The 20,911-nt window shown below is 53.9% G+C and overlaps 1 protein-coding gene and 1 non-coding gene across 7 annotated transcripts; one reads left to right on the top strand and one right to left on the bottom strand.

Moving 5' to 3' along the window:
- Window positions 1-2,383: 2,383 nt before the first annotated feature.
- On the top strand, window positions 2,384-19,699 carry TAF12 (TATA-box binding protein associated factor 12). 6 transcript variants are annotated; one of them, XM_038757958.1, is made up of 6 exons: window positions 2,384-2,441; window positions 14,393-14,644; window positions 14,898-14,975; window positions 16,032-16,146; window positions 16,286-16,374; window positions 19,218-19,699. In XM_038757958.1, exons 2-6 carry the CDS (start codon window positions 14,477-14,479, stop codon window positions 19,251-19,253), a joined length of 486 nt encoding a protein of 161 aa, XP_038613886.1. In that variant the 5' UTR covers window positions 2,384-2,441; window positions 14,393-14,476; the 3' UTR covers window positions 19,254-19,699. The 6 variants fall into 6 exon arrangements, with proteins under 6 accessions (XP_038613886.1, XP_038613888.1, XP_038613884.1 ...); XM_038757960.1 differs by lacking the exon at window positions 2,384-2,441 and adding an exon at window positions 6,560-6,633; XM_038757956.1 differs by lacking the exon at window positions 2,384-2,441 and adding an exon at window positions 6,561-6,636.
- On the bottom strand, window positions 3,730-3,871 carry LOC119938900. Its single transcript, XR_005454592.1, has one exon. It is a non-coding gene; the product is annotated as a U11 spliceosomal RNA (small nuclear RNA).
- Window positions 19,700-20,911: the final 1,212 nt, after the last annotated feature.

Raw genomic sequence — 20,911 nt, 5'->3', positions numbered from 1 at the left:
GAGGTCACGGGTTCAAATCCCCGGCTCTGCCAATTGTCAGCTGGGTGACTTTGGGCAAGTCACTTCACTTCTCTGGGCCTCAGTTCCCTCGTCTGTCAAATGGGGATGAAGACTGTGAGCCCCCCCCGTGGGCCCACCTGATCACCTTGTAACCTCCCCAGCGCTTAGAACAGGGCTTTGCACAGAGTCAGCGCTTCATAAATGCCATCATTAGTATTATTATTCCGAGGACTCACCCTGCGCTGAGCCCTCACAGCGGGGTCTCTCTCTCACACACACACACACACACACACACACACACACACACACATACATTCCGGAGCCTCACACTGCCCTGAGCCCTCACAGCGGGGTCTCACACACACACACACACACACACACACACATTCCGGGGCCTCACACTGCCCTGAGCCCTCACAGCGGGGTCACACACACACACACACACACACACACACCCCCACCCACCCACCCATAGATTCCGGGGACTCACACTGCCCTGGCCCCTCACAACGGGGTCTCATACACACACACACACACACACACACATATTCCGGGGCCTCACACTGCCCTGAGCCCTCACAGCGGGGCCACACACACACACACACACACACACACCAAGATTCCGAGGACTCACACTGCCCCGGCCCCTCACTGCCAGACCCCCCCCCCCTCCAGATTCCGAGGACTCACACTGCCCTGAGCCCTCACATTGGGGTCACACACACACACACACACACACAGATTCCGAGGACTCACACCGCCCTGAGCCCTCACAGCGGGGGCCTCACACTGCCCTGGGCCCCCACAGCGGGGTCTCTCTCTCTCTCTCTCTCACACACACACACACACACACACACACACACACCCCCAATAGACTCCGGGGCCTCACACTGCCCTGGCCCCTCACTGCCAGACACACACACACACACACACACACATTCCGAGGACTCACACTGCCCTGAGCCCTCACAGCGGGGGGGGGGTCTCTCTCACACACACACATTCCGGGGACTGACTCTGCCCTGAGTCCTCACAGCGGGGTCTCTCTCTCTCTCTCACACACACATACACACAAACATACACATTCCGGGGCCTCACACTGGGGTCACACACACACAATCCAGGGACTCACACTGCCCTGAGTCCTCACAGCGGGGTCACTCACACACACACACACACACAATCCGGGGCCTCACACCGCCCCGAGCCCTCACAGCGGGGGTCTCTCTCTCTCTCTCTCACACACACACACACACACACACGCACACACACACACACACAGAGATTCCGGGGCCTCCCACCGCCCCGAGCCCTCACAGCGGGGGTCACGGTCTCACACACACACACACACACACACACACCCTTATATAGATCCCGGGGGCTCGCACTGCCCCGGCCCCTCACTGCCACACACACACACACACACACACACGTACACACACACCCCGCCTCAGCGCCGATCCTTCGCCCCCGGACACACACACACACACACCTCGGAGCCCCTCACAGCGGAGTGTCACACACACACACACACAAACATACACATTCCGGGGCCTCACACTGGGGTCACACACACACAATCCAGGGACTCACACTGCCCTGAGCCCTCACAGCGGGGTCACACACACACACACACACACACACAATCCGGGGCCTCACACCGCTCTGAGCCCTCACAGCGGGGGTCTCTCTCTCTCTCTCTCACACACACACACACACACACACACAGAGATTCCGGGGCCTCCCACCGCCCCGAGCCCTCACAGCGGGGGGGGTCACACACACACACACCCTTATATAGATTCCGGGGGCTCGCACTGCCCCGGCCCCTCACTGCCACACACACACACACGTACACACACACACCCCGCCTCAGAGCCGATCCTTCGCCCCCGGACACACACACACACACACACACACACACACACACACACAGCCCGGGGGGAGGCGCGCGGGGCGCCCCGCCAGGAGCGCACGCGCAGTCGCACCCGCTCGCGCTCCCCCCTCCCCCCCCCCCGGCCGCCGTCCCTTCGCTCCCTCCCCCCCTCCCCCCTCCCCCGCGGCGGCGCGACGTCCGCGCGCTCCCCGGGCTGCGGCGGGTGCGGCGGCACGCACGGGGCGTGGGGAGGGGCCCGGAGGGAGGGGAGAGGTGACCCTCCCCCTCCCCCCGCCTCCTCCCGCCGCGCGACCCCCCTCCTCCCCCTCTCTCTCCCTCCCTCCCCCCTCCCCTCCCCCTCGGCCTACCGGCCCCGCTGGGCGTCCGGACGGGCGGCCGGGCCGCGGCGGGCGCCCAAGTGGGGAGTGGGGGGGGGGGGAGGGGAGGGGAGGGCGGACGACCGCGCATGCGCAGAAACCGCCGCAGCCGCCACTTCGGGCGCCGGCACTTCCGGTAGCCGCCAGGGCGCCGGCGCCTTAAAGGAGCCGCCTCCCTTTTTCCACTGGTAATCATCATCTTAATGTCGGCATTTGTTGAGCGCTTACTATGTGCAAAGCACTGTTCTAAGCGCTGGGGGGGGGGATACAAAGGGATATGTGTTTGTGCGTATTTGTTACTCTATTTATTTTATTTGTACAGATTTATTTTATGTTAATAATAATGACATTTATTAATAAATAAGAATAATAATGGCATTTATTCAGCACTTACTATGTGCAAAGCACTGTTCTAAGCGCTTGGGGGATACAAAGTGAAATGTATATATGTTTGTACGTATTTATTACTCTATTTGTACATATTTATTTTATTTTGTTAAATATTAGGCATTAATAGAATAATAATGTTAATAATAATAATGAATGTTAGACATTTATTAATAAATAATAATAATAATAATGGCATTATGGGAAGCATAATGGGAAGCAGTGTGGCTCAGTGGAAAGAGCCCGGGCTTTGGAGTCAGAGGTCATGGGTTCGAATCTCGGCTCCGCCACATGCCTGCTTTGTAACCTTGGGCAAGTCACTTAACTTCTCTGAGCCTCAGTTACCTCATCTGTAAAATGGGGATTAAGACTGTGAGCCCCACGTGGGACAACCTGATCACTTTGTATTCCCCCAAACGCTTAGAACAGTGCTTTGCACATAGTAAGCGCTTAACAAATGCCAACATTATTATTATTTATTAAGCACTGTTCTAAGCGCTGGGGGGATACAAAGTGTTATGTGTATGTGTTTGTACGTATTTATTACTCTATTAATTTTATTTGTACATATTTATTTTATGTTAATAATAATGGCATTTATTAATAAATAAGAATAATAATAATGGCATTTATTCAGCACTTACTATGTGCAAAGCACCGTTCTAAGCGCTGGGGAGGTTACAAGGTGATCAGGTTGTCCCACGGGGGGCTCACAGTCTTAATCCCCATTTTACAGAGGAGGTAACTGAGTCCCAGAGAAGTGAAGTGACTTGCCCAAAGTCACACAGCTGACAATTGGCGGAGGCGGAATTCGAACCCATGACCTCTGACTCCAAAGCCCAAGCTCTTTCCACGGAGCCACGCTGCTTCTCACGGGATTTGAACCCATGACCTCTGCTTCCAAAGCCCGAGCTCTTCCCATTGAGCCACGCTGTTTCTGACGGGATATGAACCCATGACCTCTGACTTGAGACCGAGCTCTTCCCACTGAGCCACGCTGCTTCTCGCGGGATTTGAACCCGTGACCCCTGCCTTAATAAGATAGAACGTAGTGAACAACCGAGGATTCTAGCTTTGAACCAAGGTGACTGGGGCGCCAGGACGAACGATCACTAGCGACCCCGGGGGCAAAAATTGTGCTTCCGAAATCTCTTGATGTCGATTCCGCACGAGGAACGGCTGAGGGGACCCCGCCGCTCCCCGTGTGCCACGCACGGCAGAAGCCCTTTTTAAACGTAAACTGCTTTCAGCAGGAAGGTCGGTTCAGCCCCACACCTAGTACGGTAATGGTGAGAAGGGGGTCGCACAGCCTCAACACCCGAACGACATCTCCTTCTCTAAAACCCACAGCTGGGCGCCCCGGGACGCCGAAAACTTTTGGGGTTCGCAATAACACCCCCAATTTGAAGAAAGACCGGCCCGGGGCCTATGCAAATGAGCCCCAAAGCCTGCCGGGAAGGCGTCAGCTGGTGGAACTGGTTTTGGAGCCCCAAAGCCTGCCGGGAAGGCGTCAGCCCGTGGGACTGCTTTGAAAGGCCAGGCGCGGGAAGGAAACATAAGTTCATTCATTTATTCAATCGTATTTAATAATAATAATTACATTTATTAAGCGCTTACTATGTGCAAAGCACTGTTCTAAGCGCTGGGGAGGTCCCTCTGCCCATCCGTCAAGCTAGCTCTCTTCCTCCCTTCAAGGCCCTACTGAGAGTCTAAAAGGCCCTTTTAGACTGTGAGCCCACTATTGGGTGGGGACTGTCTCTATATGTTGCCAACTTGTACTTCCCAAGCGCTTAGTACAGTGCTCTGCACACAGTAAGCGCTCAATAAATACGATTGATGTTGATGATGATGATGAGAGCTCACCTCCTCCAGGAGGCCTTCCCAGACTGAGCCCCTTCCTTCCTCTCCCCCCTCCATCCCCCCATCTTACCTCCTTCCCCACAGCACCTGTATATATGTGTATATGTTTGTACATATTTATTACTCTATTTATTTTACTTGTACATATCTATTCTACTCATTTTATTTTGTTAGTATGTTTGGTTTTGTTCTCTGTCTCCCCCTTCTTGACTGTGAGCACACTGTTGGGTAGGGACCGTCTCTAATATGTTGCCAACTTGGACTTCCAAAGCTCTTAGTACAGTGCTCTGCACACAGTAAGCGATCAATAAATATGACTGATTAGATTATTAAGCGCTTACTATGTGCAAAGCACTGTTCTAAGCGCTGGGGAGGTTACAAGGTGATCAGGTTGTCCCACGGGGGGCTCACAGTTTTAATCCCCATTTCATAGATCATCATCATCATCATCATCAATCGTATTTCTTGAGCGCTTACTATGTGCAGAGCACTGTACTAAGCGCTTGGGAAGTACAAATTGGCAACATCTAGAGCCAGTCCCTACCCAACAGCGGGCTCACAGTCTAGAAGGGGGAGACGGACAACAAAACAAAACATATACTACAAACGTACTAACAAAATAAATATCAATCATATTTACTGAGCGCTTACTGTGTGCAGAGCACTGTACCAAGCGCTTGGGAAGCACAAGTTGGCAACATATAGAGACAGTCCCTACCCAACAGCGGGCTCACAGTCTAAAAGGGGGAGACAGAGAACAAAACCAAACATACTAACAAAATAAAATAAATAGAATAGATAGGTACAAGTAAAATAAATAAATAAATAGCGATCAATAAAGACGATTGATTGATTATTAAGCGCTTACTATGTGCAAGGCACTGTTCTAAGCGCTGGGGAGGTTACAAGGTGATCAGGTTGTCCCACGGGGGGGCTCACAGTTTTAATCCCCATTTTATAGATGAGGGAACTGAGGCCCAGAGAATCAATCGTACTTATTGAGCGCTTACTGTGTGCAGAGCACTGTTCTAAGCGCTAAGAGATCAGAGAGAAGGGTGATGCAGTAGTCCAGACGGGAGAGGGTGAGGGAGAGGGTTGTACATACCTATTCTATTTGTTTGGTTTTTTTCTGTCTCCCCCTTTTAGACTGTGAGCCCAATGTTGGGTAGGGACTGTCTCTAGATGTTGCCAATTTGTACTTCCCAAGCGCTTAGTACAGTGCTCTGCACATAGTAAGCGCTCAATAAATATGATTGATTGATTGATTGACTGATTGAGAGCTTGAACGAGCAGGGGAGCGGTTTGGAAGGGGAGGAAAGGGCGGAGCTTGGCCATGTGGCCACTGTACCTCGCTCTCGCCTGTCCCGCCATCGACCCCCGGCCCACGTCATCCCCCGGGCCTGGAATGCCCTGCTCCCTCTGCCCATCCGCCAAGCTAGCTCTCTTCCTCCCTTCAAGGCCCTGCTGAGAGCTCACCTCCTCCAGGAGGCCTTCCCAGATTGAGCCCCTTCTTTCCTCTCCCCCTCGTCCCCCTCTCCATCCCCCCGCCTTACCGCCTTCCCCTCCCCACAGCACCTGTATATATGTATATATGGTTGTACATATTTATTACTCTGTTTATTTATTTATTTATTTATTTTACTTGTACATTTCTATCCTACTTATTTTATTTTGTTGGTATGTTTGGTTCTGTTCTCTGTCTCCCCCTTTTAGACTGTGAGCCCACTATCGGGTAGGGACTGTCTCTATGTGATGCCAATTTGTACTTCCCAAGCGCTTAGTACAGTGCTCTGCACATAGTAAGCGCTCAATAAATACGATTGATTGATTGATTGATTGATGTGGCGGAGCTGAGACCGGCAGGTCGTGGTGATGGCTTGGATGTGATAGTAGTGCGCCTGCGCGCGAAGGCGCCCCCTCCCGGCCGACAGGGGAAGTGCTTCCGGGTTAGGGAGGGAAGAATCGAGTGACCCGGAAGGAGTTGGGCCAGGGAGCGCTGAGTGACCCGGAAGTAGTCGGGCCGGGAAGCGCCGAGTGACCCGGAAGTAGTCGGGCCGGGAAGAGCCGAGTCCGGCCCGGCAGGACCGGCTTGGCCCTGCGGGTCATGGACGGATAGAAGGCGTCGCCGCCGCCGCCGCCGTGAGTGCCGGGGAACCGCCGGGGGGAGGACGGAGGGGGCGCCCGCAGTCAGCCAATCCATCAATCAATCAATCAATCGTATTGATTGAGCGCCGACTGTGTGCGGAGCACTGGGCTAAGCGCTTGGGAAGCCCAAGTTGGCAACCTAGAGAGACGGTCCCTACCCAACAGTGGGCTCACAGTCTAGAAGGGGGAGACAGAGAACAAAACCAAGCATACTAACAAAACAAAATAAATAGAATAGGTAGGTACAAGAAAAATAAATAAATAAATCGTATTTATTGAGCGCTTACTGTGTGCAGAGCACTGGACTAAGCGCTTGGGAAGCCCAAGTTGGCAATACAGAGAGACAGTCCCTACCCAACAGCGGGCTCACAGTCTAGAAGGGGGAGACGGAGAACAAAACCAAACATATTAACTAAATAAAATTCATTCGTTCAATCGTTTTTACTGAGCGCCTGCTGTGTGCAGAGCACCGCACTAAGCGCTTGGGAAGCCCAAGTTGGCAACATCTAGAGACAGTCCCTACCCAACAGTGGGCTCACAGTCTAGAAGGGGGAGACGGAGAACAAAACCAGACTAACAAAATAAAATAATCAATCAATCAATCGCATTTATTGAGCGCTGACTGTGTGCAGAGCACTGGACTAAGCGCTTGGGAAGCCCAAGTTGGCAACATCAAGAGACAGTCCCTACCCAACAGCGGGCTCGCAGCCTATAAGGGGGAGACGGAGAACAAAACCAAACGTACTAACAAAATAAAATAATCAATCAATCGCATTTATTGGGCGCTTACTGTGTGCGGAGCACTGGATTAAGCGCTTCGGAAGCCCAAGTTGGCAACATCTAGAGACGGTCCCTACCCAACAGCGGGCTCACAGTCTAGACGGGGGAGACAGACAACAAAACCAAACATATTAACATAATAAAATTCATTCGTTCAGTCGTATTTATTGAGCGCTTATTGTGTGCAGAGCACCGGACTAAGCGCTTGGGAAGCCCAAGTTGGCAACATCTAGAGACGGTCCCTACCGAACAGTGGGCTCACAGTCTGGAAGGGGGAGACAGAGAACAAAACCAAACATGCTAACAAAATAAAATAAATAGAATAGATATGTACAAGTAAAATAAGTAAATAGAGTAATAAATATGTACAAACGTATATACGTAGCAGGTGCTGTGGGGAAGGGAAGGAGGTAAGATGGGGGGATGGAGAGGGGGGCGAGGGGGAGAGGAAGGAAGGGAATCAATCGTATTTATTGAGCACTTACTGTGTGCAGAGCACTGGACTAAGCGCTTGAGAAGTCCAAGTTGGCAACCTCTAGAGGCAGTCCCTACCCAACAGTGGGCTCACAGTCTAGAAGGGGGAGACAGAGAACAAAACCAAACATGCTAACGAAATAAAATAAGTAGAATAGATATGTACAAGTAAAATAAATAAATAAATAGAGTGATAAATATGTGCAAACGTATATACATATACACAGGGTGCTGTGGGGAAGGGAAGGAGGTAAGGTGGGGGATGGAGAGGGGGAGAGGAAGGAAGGGAATCAATCGTATTTATTGAGCGCTTACTGTGTGCAGAGCACCGGACTAAGCGCTTGGGAAGCCCAAGTTGGCAACATATAGAGACGGTCCCGACCCAACAGCGGGCTCACAGTCTAGAAGGGGGAGACAGAGAACAAAACCAGACATGTTAATAAAATAAAATAAATTGAATAGATATGTACAAGTAAAATAAATAAATAGAGTAATAAATATGTACAAGCGTATATACATATATACAGGTGCTGTGGGGAAGGGAAGGAGGTAAGATGGGGGATGGCGAGGGGGAGAGGAAGGAAGGGGCTCAGTCTGGGAATCAATCGTATTTATTGAGCGCTTACTGTGTGCAGAGCACTGTACTCAGCGCTTGGGAAGTACAAGTTGGCAACATATAGAGACAGTCCCTACCCAACAGTGGGCTCACAGTCTAAAAGGGGGAGACAGAGAACAAAACCGAACATACTAGCAAAGTAAAATAAATAGAATAGATATGTACAAGTAAAATAAATAAATAAATAGAGTAATAAATATGTACAAACATATATACAGGTGCTGTGGGGAAAGGAAGGAGGTAAGATGGGGGGGATGGAGAGGGGGACGAGGGGGAGAGGAAGGAAGGGGCTCAGTGTGGAAAGGCCTCCTGGAGGAGGTGAGCTCTCAGTAGGGCCTTGAAGGGAATACAATAAATACGATTGATTGATTGATGACTCCGTACTGGAGCACTTGAAAGAAGACAAGGGAAAAGAGACATGTTTCCCGTCCTCTCGGACCTTCCAGTCTGATGGAACTTTTTTCCGACGCGTTTGCTGTTTGTGGCGCATCGGTGCGATCAGTGGGTGGTCCATTTGGGCCCCTGCTCCCCCAGCCACTGAGGGGCCGCAGTGGCACTAGCCCCCAAGACCTAAACGCTTGCCCTCTCCGAGGCAGGCAGGAGGTATACTGACTGGACACAAGCCCCTCAAGACAGGCGGTCCCCCGGGGGCCGGTACCCCCACCATCCCTAAACACGTTCGACGCTATACGTTCGGAGTCGGGGGTCGGGACCTCGGTGTGGTGAGGCGCAGGGAGAGGCCTCTGTCCTCCCTGGAGAAAAGGCCGCGGGGCAGGCAAGTGGGACGATGCATTGGGCGAGATGCAGCGTGGCTCAGTGGAAAGAGCACAGGCTTGGGAGCCAGAGGTCGTGGGTTCTAATCCTGGCTCCGCCACTTCAGCATCATCATCATCAGTCGTATTTATTGAGCGCTTACTGTGTGCAGAGCACTGGACAAAGCGCTTGTGAAGTACAGATTGGCAACATATAGAGACAGTCATCATCATCATCATCAATCGTATTTATTGAGCGCTTACTATGTGCAGAGCACTAAGCACTTGGGAAGTACAGATTGGCAACATATAGAGACAGTCCCTGCCCAACAGTGGGCTCACAGTCTAAAAGGGGGAGACAGAGAACAAAACCAAACATGCTAACAAAATAAAATAAATAGAATAGATATGTACAAGTAAAATAAATAGAGTAATAAATACGTACAAACATATATACATATATATAGGTGCTGTGGGGAAGGGAAGGAGGTAAGATGGGGGGGACGGAGAGGGGGACGAGGGGGAGAGGAAGGAAGGGGCTCAGTCTGGGAAGGCCTCCTGGAGGAGGTGAGCTCTCAGCAGGGCCTTGAAGGGAGGAAGAGAGCGAGCTTGGCGGATGGGCAGAGGGATTGAGGGCATTCCAGGCCCGGGGGAGGACGTGGGCCGGGGGTCGATGGCGGGACAGGCAAGAACGAGGTACGGTGAGGAGGTTAGCGGCGGCAGAGGAGCGGAGGGTGCGGGCTGCGATGGAGAAGGAGAGAAGGGAGGTGAGGTAGGAGGGGGACAGGGGATGGACAGCCTTGAAGCCCAGGGTGAGGAGTTTCTGCCTGATGCGCAGATTGATTGGCAGCCACTGGAGATTTTTGAGGAGGGGAGTAACATGCCCAGAGCGTTTCTGGACAAAGATAATCCGGGCAGCAGCATGAAGTTTGGATTGAAGTGGAGAGAGACACGAGGATGGGAGATCAGAGAGAAGGCTGGTGCAGTAGTCCAGATGGGATAGGATGAGAGCTTGAACGAGCAGGGTAGCGGTTTGGATGGAGAGGAAAGGGCGGATCTTGGCAATGTTGCGGAGCTGAGACCGGCAGGTTTTGGTGACGGCTTGGATGTGAGGGGTGAATGAGAGAGCGGAGTCGAGGATGACACCAAGGTTGCGGGCTTGTGAGACGGGAAGAACGGTAGTGCCGTCAACAGAGATGGGAAAGTCAGGGAGAGGGCAGGGTTTGGGAGGGAAGACAAGGAGCTCAGTCTTCGACATGTTGAGCTTTAGGTGGCGGGCAGACATCCAGATGGAGACGTCCTGAAGGCAGGAGGAGATGCGACTTTGGGCAAGGCACTTCACTTCTCTGGGCCTCAGTTCCCTCATCTGGAAAACGGGGATGGAGACCGTGAGCCCCACGTGGGGCAACCTGATCACCTCGTATCCCCCCCAGCGCTTAGAACAGTGCTTTGCACATAGTAAGCGCTTAACAGATGCCATCATCATCACCTGTCTACATGCTTTGTTGCCTGTCCCCCCTTTCTAGACTGTAAGCCCATTGTTGGGTCGGGACCGCTTCCGTATGTTGCCGACTTGTACTTCCCAAGCGCTTAGTCCAGTGCTCTGCACACAGTAAGCGCTCAATAAGTACGATTGAATGAATGAATCGGGCAGCCCCGCATCCCACCCCGGCCCCATCTGTCTGTCTGGGGAAGCTGGGGATGGAGTTTCACTCGGCCCCAGAGCGCTGCCCAGAAAACGAGTTTTCCCCACCAATTTTCTGTGTGTCGGCACCCCGCAGGGCCGGTCCTGAGCACAATCCCCGGGGGTAGGGGGCTCTGCCCACCCAGCCAGCTGCAGATAATAATAATAATAATAATAATAATAATAATAATAATAATAATGGCATTTACTAAGCGCTTACTATGTGCAAAGCACTGTTCTGAGCGCTGAACAAGGTGCTTACAACCTGCGTTACAAGGTTACAAGGTGACCAGGTTGTCCCAAGGGGGCTCACAGTCTTAATCCCCATTTTACAGATGAAGGAACTGAGGTGCAGAGAAGTCAAGCGACTTGCCCAGAGTCACACAGCGGATAATTGGCGGAGCTGGGATTTGAACCCGTGACCTCTGACTCCAAAGCCCGGGCTCTTTTCCACCGAGCCACGCTGACGAAGTCACTGAGGCCCAGAGAAAAGGAGTGACTTGCCCAGGGTCACACAGCGGGCGTGTGGCGGAGCCAGGATTAGTGGTAATAGTAATAAGGTATTTGTTAAGCGCTTACTATGTGCAAAGCACTGTTCTAAGCGCTGGGGGGGAATCCAGGGTGCTCAGGTTGTCCCATGTGGGGCTCACAGTCTTAATGCCCGTTTTCCAGATGAGGTCACTGAGGCCCAGAGAAGTGAGTTGCCCAAAGTCACACAGCCCCGCTGCTTCCAGAGAAGCAGCGTGGCCCAGTGGAAAGAGCCTGGGCTTTGAAGGCAGAGGTCATGGGTTCAAATCCCAGCTCTGCCAATTGTCAGCTGTGTGACTTTGGGTGAGTCACTTCTCTGTGCCTCAGTTACCTCATCTGGAAAATGGGGGTGAAGACTGTGAGCCCCACGAGGGACAACCCGATCACTCTGTAACCTCCCCAGCGCTTAGAACAGTGCTTTGCATGTTGTAAGCGCTTGATAAAAGCCATTTAAAAAAAGAAAAATCCCGGCTCTGCCGCTGTGTGACCTGGGGCAAGTCGCTTGACTTCTCTGGGCCTCATCTGTAAAATGGGGGTGAAGACTGTGAGCCCCACGAGGGACAACCCGATCACTCTGTAACCTCCCCAGCGCTTAGAACAGTGCTTTGCACGTAGTAAGCGCTTAACAAACGCCATTAAAAAAAGAAAAATCCTGGCTCCGCCGCTCGTCAGCTGTGTGACCTGGGGCAAGTCACTTGACCTCTCTGTGCCTCAGTTCCCTCATCTGGAAAATGGGGGTGAAGACTGTGAGCCCCACGAGGGACAGCCCGATCACTTTGTAACCTCCCCAGCGCTTAGAACAGTGCTTTGCACGTAGTAAGCGCTTAACAAACGCCATTAAAAAAAGAAAAATCCCGGCTCCGCCGCTCGTCAGCTGTGTGACCTGGGGCAAGTCACTTGACCTCTCTGTGCCTCAGTTCCCTCATCTGGAAAATGGGGGTGACGACTGTGAGCCCCACGAGGGACAACCCTATCACTTTGTAACCTCCCCAGCGCTTAGGACAGTGCTTTGCACGTAGTAAGCACTTGATAAACACCATTAAAAAAAAAAAAAAATCCCGGCTCCGCCGCTCATCAGCTGTGTGACCTGGGGCAAGTCACTTGACCTCTCTGTGCCTCAGTTCCCTCATCTGGAAAATGGGGGTGAAGACTGTGAGCCCCACGAGGGACAACCCGATCACTTTGTAACCTCCCCAGCGCTTAGAACAGTGCTTTGCACGTAGTAAGCGCTGGATAAACGCCATTTAAAAAAAGAAAAATCCCGGCTCCGCCGCTCGTCAGCTGTGTGACCTGGGGCAAGTCACTTGACCTCCCTGGGCCTCAGTTCCCTCATCTGGAAAATGGGGGTGACGACTGTGAGCCCCACGAGGGACAACCCTATCACTTTGTAACCTCCCCAGCGCTTAGGACAGTGCTTTGCACGTAGTAAGCACTTGATAAACACCATTAAAAAAAAAAAAAATCCCGGCTCCGCCGCTCATCAGCTGTGTGACCTGGGGCAAGTCACTTGACCTCTCTGTGCCTCAGTTCCCTCATCTGGAAAATGGGGGTGAAGACTGTGAGCCCCACGAGGGACAACCCGATCACTTTGTAACCTCCCCAGCGCTTAGAACAGTGCTTTGCACGTAGTAAGCGCTGGATAAACGCCATTTAAAAAAAGAAAAATCCCGGCTCCGCCGCTCGTCAGCTGTGTGACCTGGGGCAAGTCACTTGACCTCCCTGGGCCTCAGTTCCCTCATCTGGAAAATGGGGGTGACGACTGTGAGCCCCACGAGGGACAACCCGATCACTCTGTAACCTCCCCAGCGCTTAGAACAGTGCTTTGCACGTAGTAAGCGCTTAACAAACACCATTTAAAAAAAGAAAAATCCCGGCTCTGCCGCTGTGTGACCTGGGGCAAGTCGCTTGACTTCTCTGGGCCTCATCTGTAAAATGGGGATTAAGACTGTGAGCCCCACGAGGGACAACCTGATCACCTTGTAAATTCCCCAGCGCTTAGAACAGGGCCCCGCGCTTAGTGAGCGGCCCGGTCCGTGAGCCGGCCCGTTGGTTTCCAGGTGCGTCTTGGCATGGCCGCCGCCGCTCCTCGGTGCGGGCTGACAGCCGTGGCGGACGTCATTAAAGACTTAGACGCCCAGATAGCCGTGAGTAGCGGCCGGGCCCGCGGCCCGGCTCGTGCCCCGCATGATTTGCCGTGGCAGCGCCGTGGACCGCTAATAGGCCCCCCCTCCTCCCCTTCCCTCCCTTCCCCTCGGCATGCCGCCCGCTGGGCTTCGGTGTGCGCTTTGGGGACGGGAAAGCGGAGCCACCGCGGCTCGTCCCTTCCCGGAGGCGACGCCACCGCCGCGGAGTCTCGCCCGCCGTGGTCTGCTCCGCACGGGCCGGAGGACTGCATGCGTGTGCGTGTGCGTGAGCCCGCGGGCTCCGACAGAAGAAGACGGCCCCGCAAGGGGCTTGGCTCTTGGACCGCGTCAAGCGTGAGGGCGGTGGGGTGCGAGCTAGTCGCCAGGAAGGACGTCGGGGCCCGATTAACCCGAAAACAAACTCCCCCCAGCACACACTCTGCGTTCGCCACGGGCTTCAGCCTTTAACCTTCGCTCTGCCAGCCGACCATCCGTGCCGAGGGTGATCTCCCGCCTCCTGACTTGGAGTCTCCGGCGGGAGGCCCGGACCTCCGGCCGCGTGGGCCTGAAGAGCCCGGGAAGGTCGGAGTCCGCCGGTGCCCGGCGAGACCGGCTCTCCGGGGGCTCAGTTCCCCGGGCGGGCTGTTGTCAGACAGCACGGGTCAAGGGACGAGGCTGGCGGCACCTCACGTGGGCAGGGGTGTGTAATGAGAGCTGCGGGACTGTCAGGTGACGCTCAGGTGCTTTCCCTTCCTCCAGCCCCCCTCTCACCCCTCTCTTCCACCCGCAGCTGATTGGCCTTGGCCCCCACGGCCCCAAGAGGAAGCAGGATCTGGACAAGGTCTGCGAACTGAAGGCCAAGGCCTGGCAGATTATGAACCAGTTTGGCCCTTCGGCCCTAATCAACCTCTCCAGCTTCTCCTCCCCCAAGGCCGAGCCCGCCGGCCCCCCCGCTCAGGGCCCCATGGCCAACAGCACCGCCGTCGTCAAGGTCCCCGGGCCCCCCGGCCCCGGGGGCCGCCTCAGCCCCGAAGGCAACCAGGTATCCGCTCGGCGGGGCCGGAGGCGAGCGTGAATCCCTGCCGGGAGGTCGAGTCGGCCGGAGGGAGGGAGAGAGGAGGACGGGGTGACTCCCCGGGCCTCGTGTTTGGGCCTTAGACCCCCCTGGGTGGGGCGGAGGGAGGCGGGCGCTGGCCTGGCACTGGAAGAGACCCTGGTGCCGCCTGCCCTCCTGGCTCGTCGGTGCCGTGCCGGCCGGCCGGCCCCGGCCCACTGACCTCCCGCTTCCGCCGCAGGTTCTGACTAAGAAGAAGCTGCAGGACTTGGTGAGGGAGGTGGATCCGAACGAGCAACTGGATGAGGACGTGGAGGAGGTAGGTGGGGCGAGAGGGTAGTGGACGGCAGCCCTGCGGGCCCTGGAGAGGGGAGACCGCGGGGAAACCGGGATGGGGGGAAGGAAAGCCGCCGCTCCCCGCCGGGCCCTGGTCATCATCATCATCATCAGTCGTATTTATTGAGCGCTTACGGTGTGCAGAGCACTGGACTAAGCGCTTGGGAAGTACAGATTGGCAACATATACAGTCGCTACCCAACAGGGCTGCCTCTGCCCCTCCGCCAAGCTAGCTCTCTTCCTCCCTTCAAGGCCCTGCTGAGAGCCCACCTCCTCCAGGAGGCCTTCCCAGACTGAGCCCCTTCCTTCCTCTCCCCCTCGTCCCCCTCTCTATCCCCCCATCTTACCTCCTTCCCTTCCCCACAGCACCTGTATATATGTATATATGGTTGTACATATTTATTACTCTATTTATTTATTTATTTATTTATTTATTTTGCTTGTACATTTCTGTCCTATTTATTTTATTTTGTTGGTATGTTTGGTTCTGTTCTCTGTCTCCCACTTTTAGACTGTGAGCCCACTGTTGGGTAGGGACTGTCTCTATGTGTTGCCAATTTGTACTTCCCAAGCGCTTAGTACAGTGCTCTGCACATAGTAAGCGCTCAATAAATACGATTGATTGATTGACTGATTGATTGATGCTATCTTGGAGGACTCGGGTGTGGTGGACTCTACCCAAAGCCCTGGGAACAGATCTGACCCGCTGCCCCGGGGTGGGGGTCCCTCTGCCCCTAAGCAGATCTGAGGAGGGGGCCGCAGTTGGATAGGTCTGTGGAGTCTCCTACAGGCCCAGGTGGAGGGCTAGGGAGAGTGAGGGGGTCGGGGGTGGGTTTGTGTGTTATGTTGCCAACTTGTACTTCCCAAGCGCTTAGTACAGTGCTCTGCACACAGTGAGCGCTCAATAAATACGATGGATTGTTAGCAGGGGAGCGTGCTTGAGCCACCCACCCTGAGGATGCTCTTCCAGTGTTTCCCTAGCAATGAGGGAGTGCCCACCCCCACGCCGACAGCCCTGCTAACGGTCTGTCCCCTGCAGATGCTGCTGCAGATCGCCGACGACTTCATCGAGAGCGTGGTGACCGCCGCCTGCCAGCTGGCCCGGCACCGAAAGTCCAACACGCTGGAGGTGAAGGACGTGCAGCTGCATCTCGGTGAGCCGCCGCGCTCGGGCGGGCGACCCCCGGGCCCCCCGGGCCGAGCACGAGGCTCGGTCGGGGGCCCGGCTCTCTGAGTCCCGCGGGCGGACCCTCTCCCCCGGCCCCCCGCCTCAGCCGCGGCCATCTCTTGCAGAGCGCCAGTGGAACATGTGGATCCCGGGATTTGGCTCAGAGGAGATCCGGCCGTACAAGAAAGCCTGCACCACCGAGGCCCACAAACAGGTAGAGAGCCAGGGACTCGGGAGTCGCCACCTTCGTTGTGGCCCGTGGCATCTTCCTGCCCAGATGTTGCCCGATGATAAGAATAACCGTGGCATTTGTTCAGCAGTTACTATGCATCAAGCACAGTACTGAGCCCTGGGGTAGCTACAAAATAATTAAATCCCACAAGGGGCTTATAGTCTAAGTAGGAGGGAAAACAGGTATTGAAGCCCATGGCATCTTCCTGCCCAGATGTTGCCCGATGATAAGAATAACCGTGGCATTTGTTCAGCAGTTACTACGTTATCAAGCACAGTACTGAGCCCTGGGGTAGCTACAAAATAATTAAATCCCACAAGGGGGGCTTATAGTCTTAAGTAGGAGGGAGAACAGGTATTGAAGCCCATGGCATCTTCCTGCCCAGATGTTGCCCGATGATAAGAATAACCGTGGCATTTGTTCAGCTGTTACTACGTATCAAGCACAGTACTGAGCCCTGGGGTAGCTACAAAATAATTAAATCCCATAAGGGGCTTAGAGTCTTAAGTAGGAGGGAGAACAGGTATTGAAGCCCGTGGCATCTTCCTGCCCAGATGTTGCCCGATGATAAGAATAACCATGGCATTTGTTCAGCAGTTACTACGCATCAAGCACAGTACTGAGCCCTGGGGTAGCTACAAAATAATTAAATCCCACAACGGGCTTATAGTCTTAAGTAGGAGGGAGAACAGGTATTGAAGCCCGTGGCATCTTCCTGCCCAGATGTTGCCCGATGATAAGAATAACCGTGGCATTTGTTCAGCTGTTACTACGTATCAAGCACAGTACTGAGCCCTGGGGTAGCTACAAAATAATTAAATCCCACAACGGGCTTATAGTCTTAAGTAGGAGGGAGAACAGGTATTGAAGCCCATGGCATCTTCCTGCCCAGATGTTGCCCGATGATAAGAATAACCGTGGCATTTGTTCAGCAGTTACTACGCATCAAGCACTGTGCTGAGCCCTGGGGTAGCTACAAAATAATTAAATCCCACAAGGGGCTTATAGTCTTAAGTAGGAGGGAGAACAGGTATTGAAGCCCGTGGCATCTTCCTGCCCAGATGTTGCCCGATGATAAGAATAACCGTGGCATTTGTTCAGCAGTTACTACGCATCAAGCACAGTACTGAGCCCTGGGGTAGCTACAAAATAATTAAATCCCACAAGGGGGGCTTATAGTCTTAAGTAGGAGGGAGGACAGGTATTGAAGCCCATGGCATCTTCCTGCCCAGATGTTGCCCGATGATAAGAATAACCGTGGCATTTGTTCAGCAGTTACTACGTTATCAAGCACAGTACTGAGCCCTGGGGTAGCTACAAAATAATTAAATCCCACAAGGGGCTTATAGTCTTAAGTAGGAGGGAGAACAGGTATTGAAGCCCATGGCATCTTCCTGCCCAGATGTTGCCCGATGATAAGAATAACCGTGGCATTTGTTCAGCAGTTACTACGTTATCAAGCACAGTACTGAGCCCTGGGGTAGCTACAAAATAATTAAATCCCACAGGGGGCTTATAGTCTTAAGTAGAAGGGAGAACAGGTATTGAAGCCCATGGCATCTTCCTGCCCAGATGTTGCCCGATGATAAGAATAACCGTGGCATTTGTTCAGCAGTTACTACGCATCAAGCACAGTACTGAGCCCTGGGGTAGCTACAAAATAATTAAATCCCACAAGGGGCTTAGAGTCTTAAGTAGGAGGGAGAACAGGTATTGAAGCCCATGGCATCTTCCTGCCCAGATGTTGCCCGATGATAAGAATAACCGTGGCGTTTGTTCAGCAGTTACTACGTTATCAAGCACAGTACTGAGCCCTGGGGTAGCTACAAAATAATTAAATCCCATAAGGGGCTTAGAGTCTTAAGTAGGAGGGAGAACAGGTATTGAAGCCCGTGGCATCTTCCTGCCCAGATGTTGCCCGATGATAAGAATAACCGTGGCATTTGTTCAGCAGTTACTACGCATCAAGCACTGTGCTGAGCCCTGGGGTAGCTACAAAATAATTAAATCCCACAAGGGGCTTAGAGTCTTAAGTAGGAGGGAGAACAGGTATTGAATCCCCAGAGAAGCAGCGTGGCTCAGTGGAAAGAGCCCGGGCTTTGGAGTCCGAGGTCATGGGTTTGAATCCCGGCTCCCCCAATTAGCTGTGTGACTTTGGGCAAGTCACGTCACTTCTCTGGGCCTCAGTTCCCTCATCTGTAAAATGGGGATGAAGACTGTGAGCCCCCCGTGGGACAACCTGATCACCTCGCAACCTCCCCAGCGCTTAGAGCAGTGCTTTGCACATAGTAAGCGCTTAATAAATGCGTATTATTATTATTATTTTGTGGATGAAGTAACTGGGGCACAGTGAAGTGATTTGCCCAAGGTCAGCGGCAAAGTGGAGGAGCCGAGCTGAGGATGCATCATCATCATCATCAATCGTATTTATTGAGCGCTTACTATGCGCCGAGCCCTCTAAGTCCCGGGCCGGTGAGCTTTCCACTAGGCCACACTGCTTCTCCCAGCGGATGCCGGTTCCGTGGCCTGGTATCCCGTGGCGGGGCCGCAGATGAGAGGTGGATTCGGTGGGGCGGAAAGAGCCGCCACAACTAGAGTGGGGGCTCCCCCCGTCCCCCCATCACTTGAGGGGGCATTTGGCCGGACTGGGCCCGAACAGCTGAGCTCTGCCCACTTCACCCACCCGGGGCATTCCCTCCCCGCCGGGGCCCGGTGCCCGGGAGAGAAGGGCCCCGGCGTCCCGGGCTCCTGAAGCAGGGAGGCGTTTACGGGGCCGAGGCGGCCACCGCTTGCCGCTGAGGCCTGGATTTCCGCTCTCCCTGCAGAGGATGGCTTTGATCCGCAAGACCACCAAGAAGTAAGACGGCCGTGCAGGGCAGGGAGAGGACCGCCGCCGCCGGCGCGCTCGGGGCACCGGCCCGAGCTGAAACCCCTGGGACGGCGCCCGTGGAGATTTTCCTTTCACGCTCTCCTGAGAAGCATCTATTTTCTATTAACGTGCAGCAGTGCCCACGGTGACTGAGGAGACTGCCCCAGTGGAAAGGAACTTCTCCTTCCCCGGCCCCCGTCCTGTCCCCCGAGCCCACCCTGGGAAGGAAAAGGGTCGGGGGGAAACGGGAACCCGAGGTTCGGTTCGGCGCATCCGCCACGGTCCGAAGGACGCAGCCGCCCGGTCCGGCCCGGCAGTATTAGAAGAGTCTGTTGAGATTTCTGTTTCCTTTCCGCTCCTCCCTGTACTTTGTAACGTCAGTGTTTCTATGACTACAACCCCGGTTGGTTTTTCATGAATAAAGAAGAGGTTAATCTACGGCGAGTTGGGGGCCTGGGGTGGGGATGGAGGGGGGGCCCGCCTCGGTGCCCAGCAGGTTGGCGCGGTACGGGCGCACGCCAGCAGATCTAGTCTATTTATTTTATTTCGTTAGTACGTTTGGTTTGGTTCTCTGTCTCCCCCTTTTAGACTGGGAGCCCACTGTTGGGTAGGGACTGTCTCTAGGTGTTGCCAATCTGGACTTCCCAAGCGCTCAGTACAGTGCTCTGCACAGAGTAAGCGCTCAATAAATACGATTGATGATGATGATGATGGTCGGACCGTCCAGGGCTCGGGCCCACCAGATGACGAGGGTCCTGGGGCAGAGAGCGTGAGTGGCTGCCGGCTAGAATCAATCAATCAATCGTATTTATTGAGCGCTTACTGTGCACAGAGCACTGTACTAAGCGCTTGGGAAGTACCAGTTGGCAACATATAGTGCCAGGTGGCAACATATCCCACTCCGCCAACTGCCCGCTGTGTGACTTTGGGCAAGTCACTTCCCTTCTCTGGGCCTCAGTTACCTCATCTGCAAAATGGGGATTAAGACTGTGAGCCCCCCGTGGGACACCTTGTAACCTCCCCAGCGCTTAGAACAGTGCTTTGCACATAGTAAGCGCTTAATAAATGCTGTTACTATTATTATTATCATTATTATAGAGAGACGGTCCCTACTCACAGAAGCCAGCGCTGGCGGGGTTGCAGGCTTGCAGAGACCCGGGAGGGAGCCGTGGTCAGCGCACAGAGACGTCGCCCCCGCCCTCCCTGCGGCCCAGTGATGGGTCAAGCCCGGCAGCTTGGAGATGTTGCATCCCACAGTGCTCTGCACATAGTAAGCGCTCAATAAATACGATTGATTGATTGATTGATTGATCCCGACCCTGGCGGGAAACCCCCAGGAATCATCATCAATCGTATTTATTTATTGAGCGCTTACTGTGTGCAGAGCACTGTACTAAGCGCTTAATGGAATGGCGGGGCGGCAGCGGCGAGTCTTGCAGTCCCCAGTGGGGGCTCGGGCACGACTAACTACCTTTCTTTTTTTTCTTTTGATGGCATTTATTAAGCGCTTACTATGTGCAAAGCACTGTTCTAAGCGCTGGGGTAGATACAAGGTGATCAGGTGGTCCCATGGGGGGCTCACAGTCCTAATCCCCATTTTGCAGATGAGGGAACTGAGGCCCAGAGAAGTTAAGTGACTTTCCCAAAGTC

Source organism: Tachyglossus aculeatus, chromosome 16, assembly GCF_015852505.1.
Source record: "Tachyglossus aculeatus isolate mTacAcu1 chromosome 16, mTacAcu1.pri, whole genome shotgun sequence".
Classification (NCBI taxonomy): Eukaryota; Metazoa; Chordata; class Mammalia; order Monotremata; family Tachyglossidae; genus Tachyglossus; species Tachyglossus aculeatus.
Note: the sequence above shows the minus strand (reverse complement) of the source record. Positions and strands in the feature narration are given on the sequence as shown.

Bases quoted from the DNA above. Each gene is read 5' to 3' on its own strand.
- TAF12 (XM_038757958.1), top strand. From the start codon at position 14,477: ATGAACCAGTTTGGCCCTTCGGCCCTAATCAACCTCTCCAGCTTCTCC. The intron at 14,645-14,897 runs GTATCCGCTCGG...CTTCCGCCGCAG, and splicing joins TCAGCCCCGAAGGCAACCAG to GTTCTGACTAAGAAGAAGCT. The intron at 14,976-16,031 runs GTAGGTGGGGCG...TGTCCCCTGCAG, and splicing joins TGGATGAGGACGTGGAGGAG to ATGCTGCTGCAGATCGCCGA.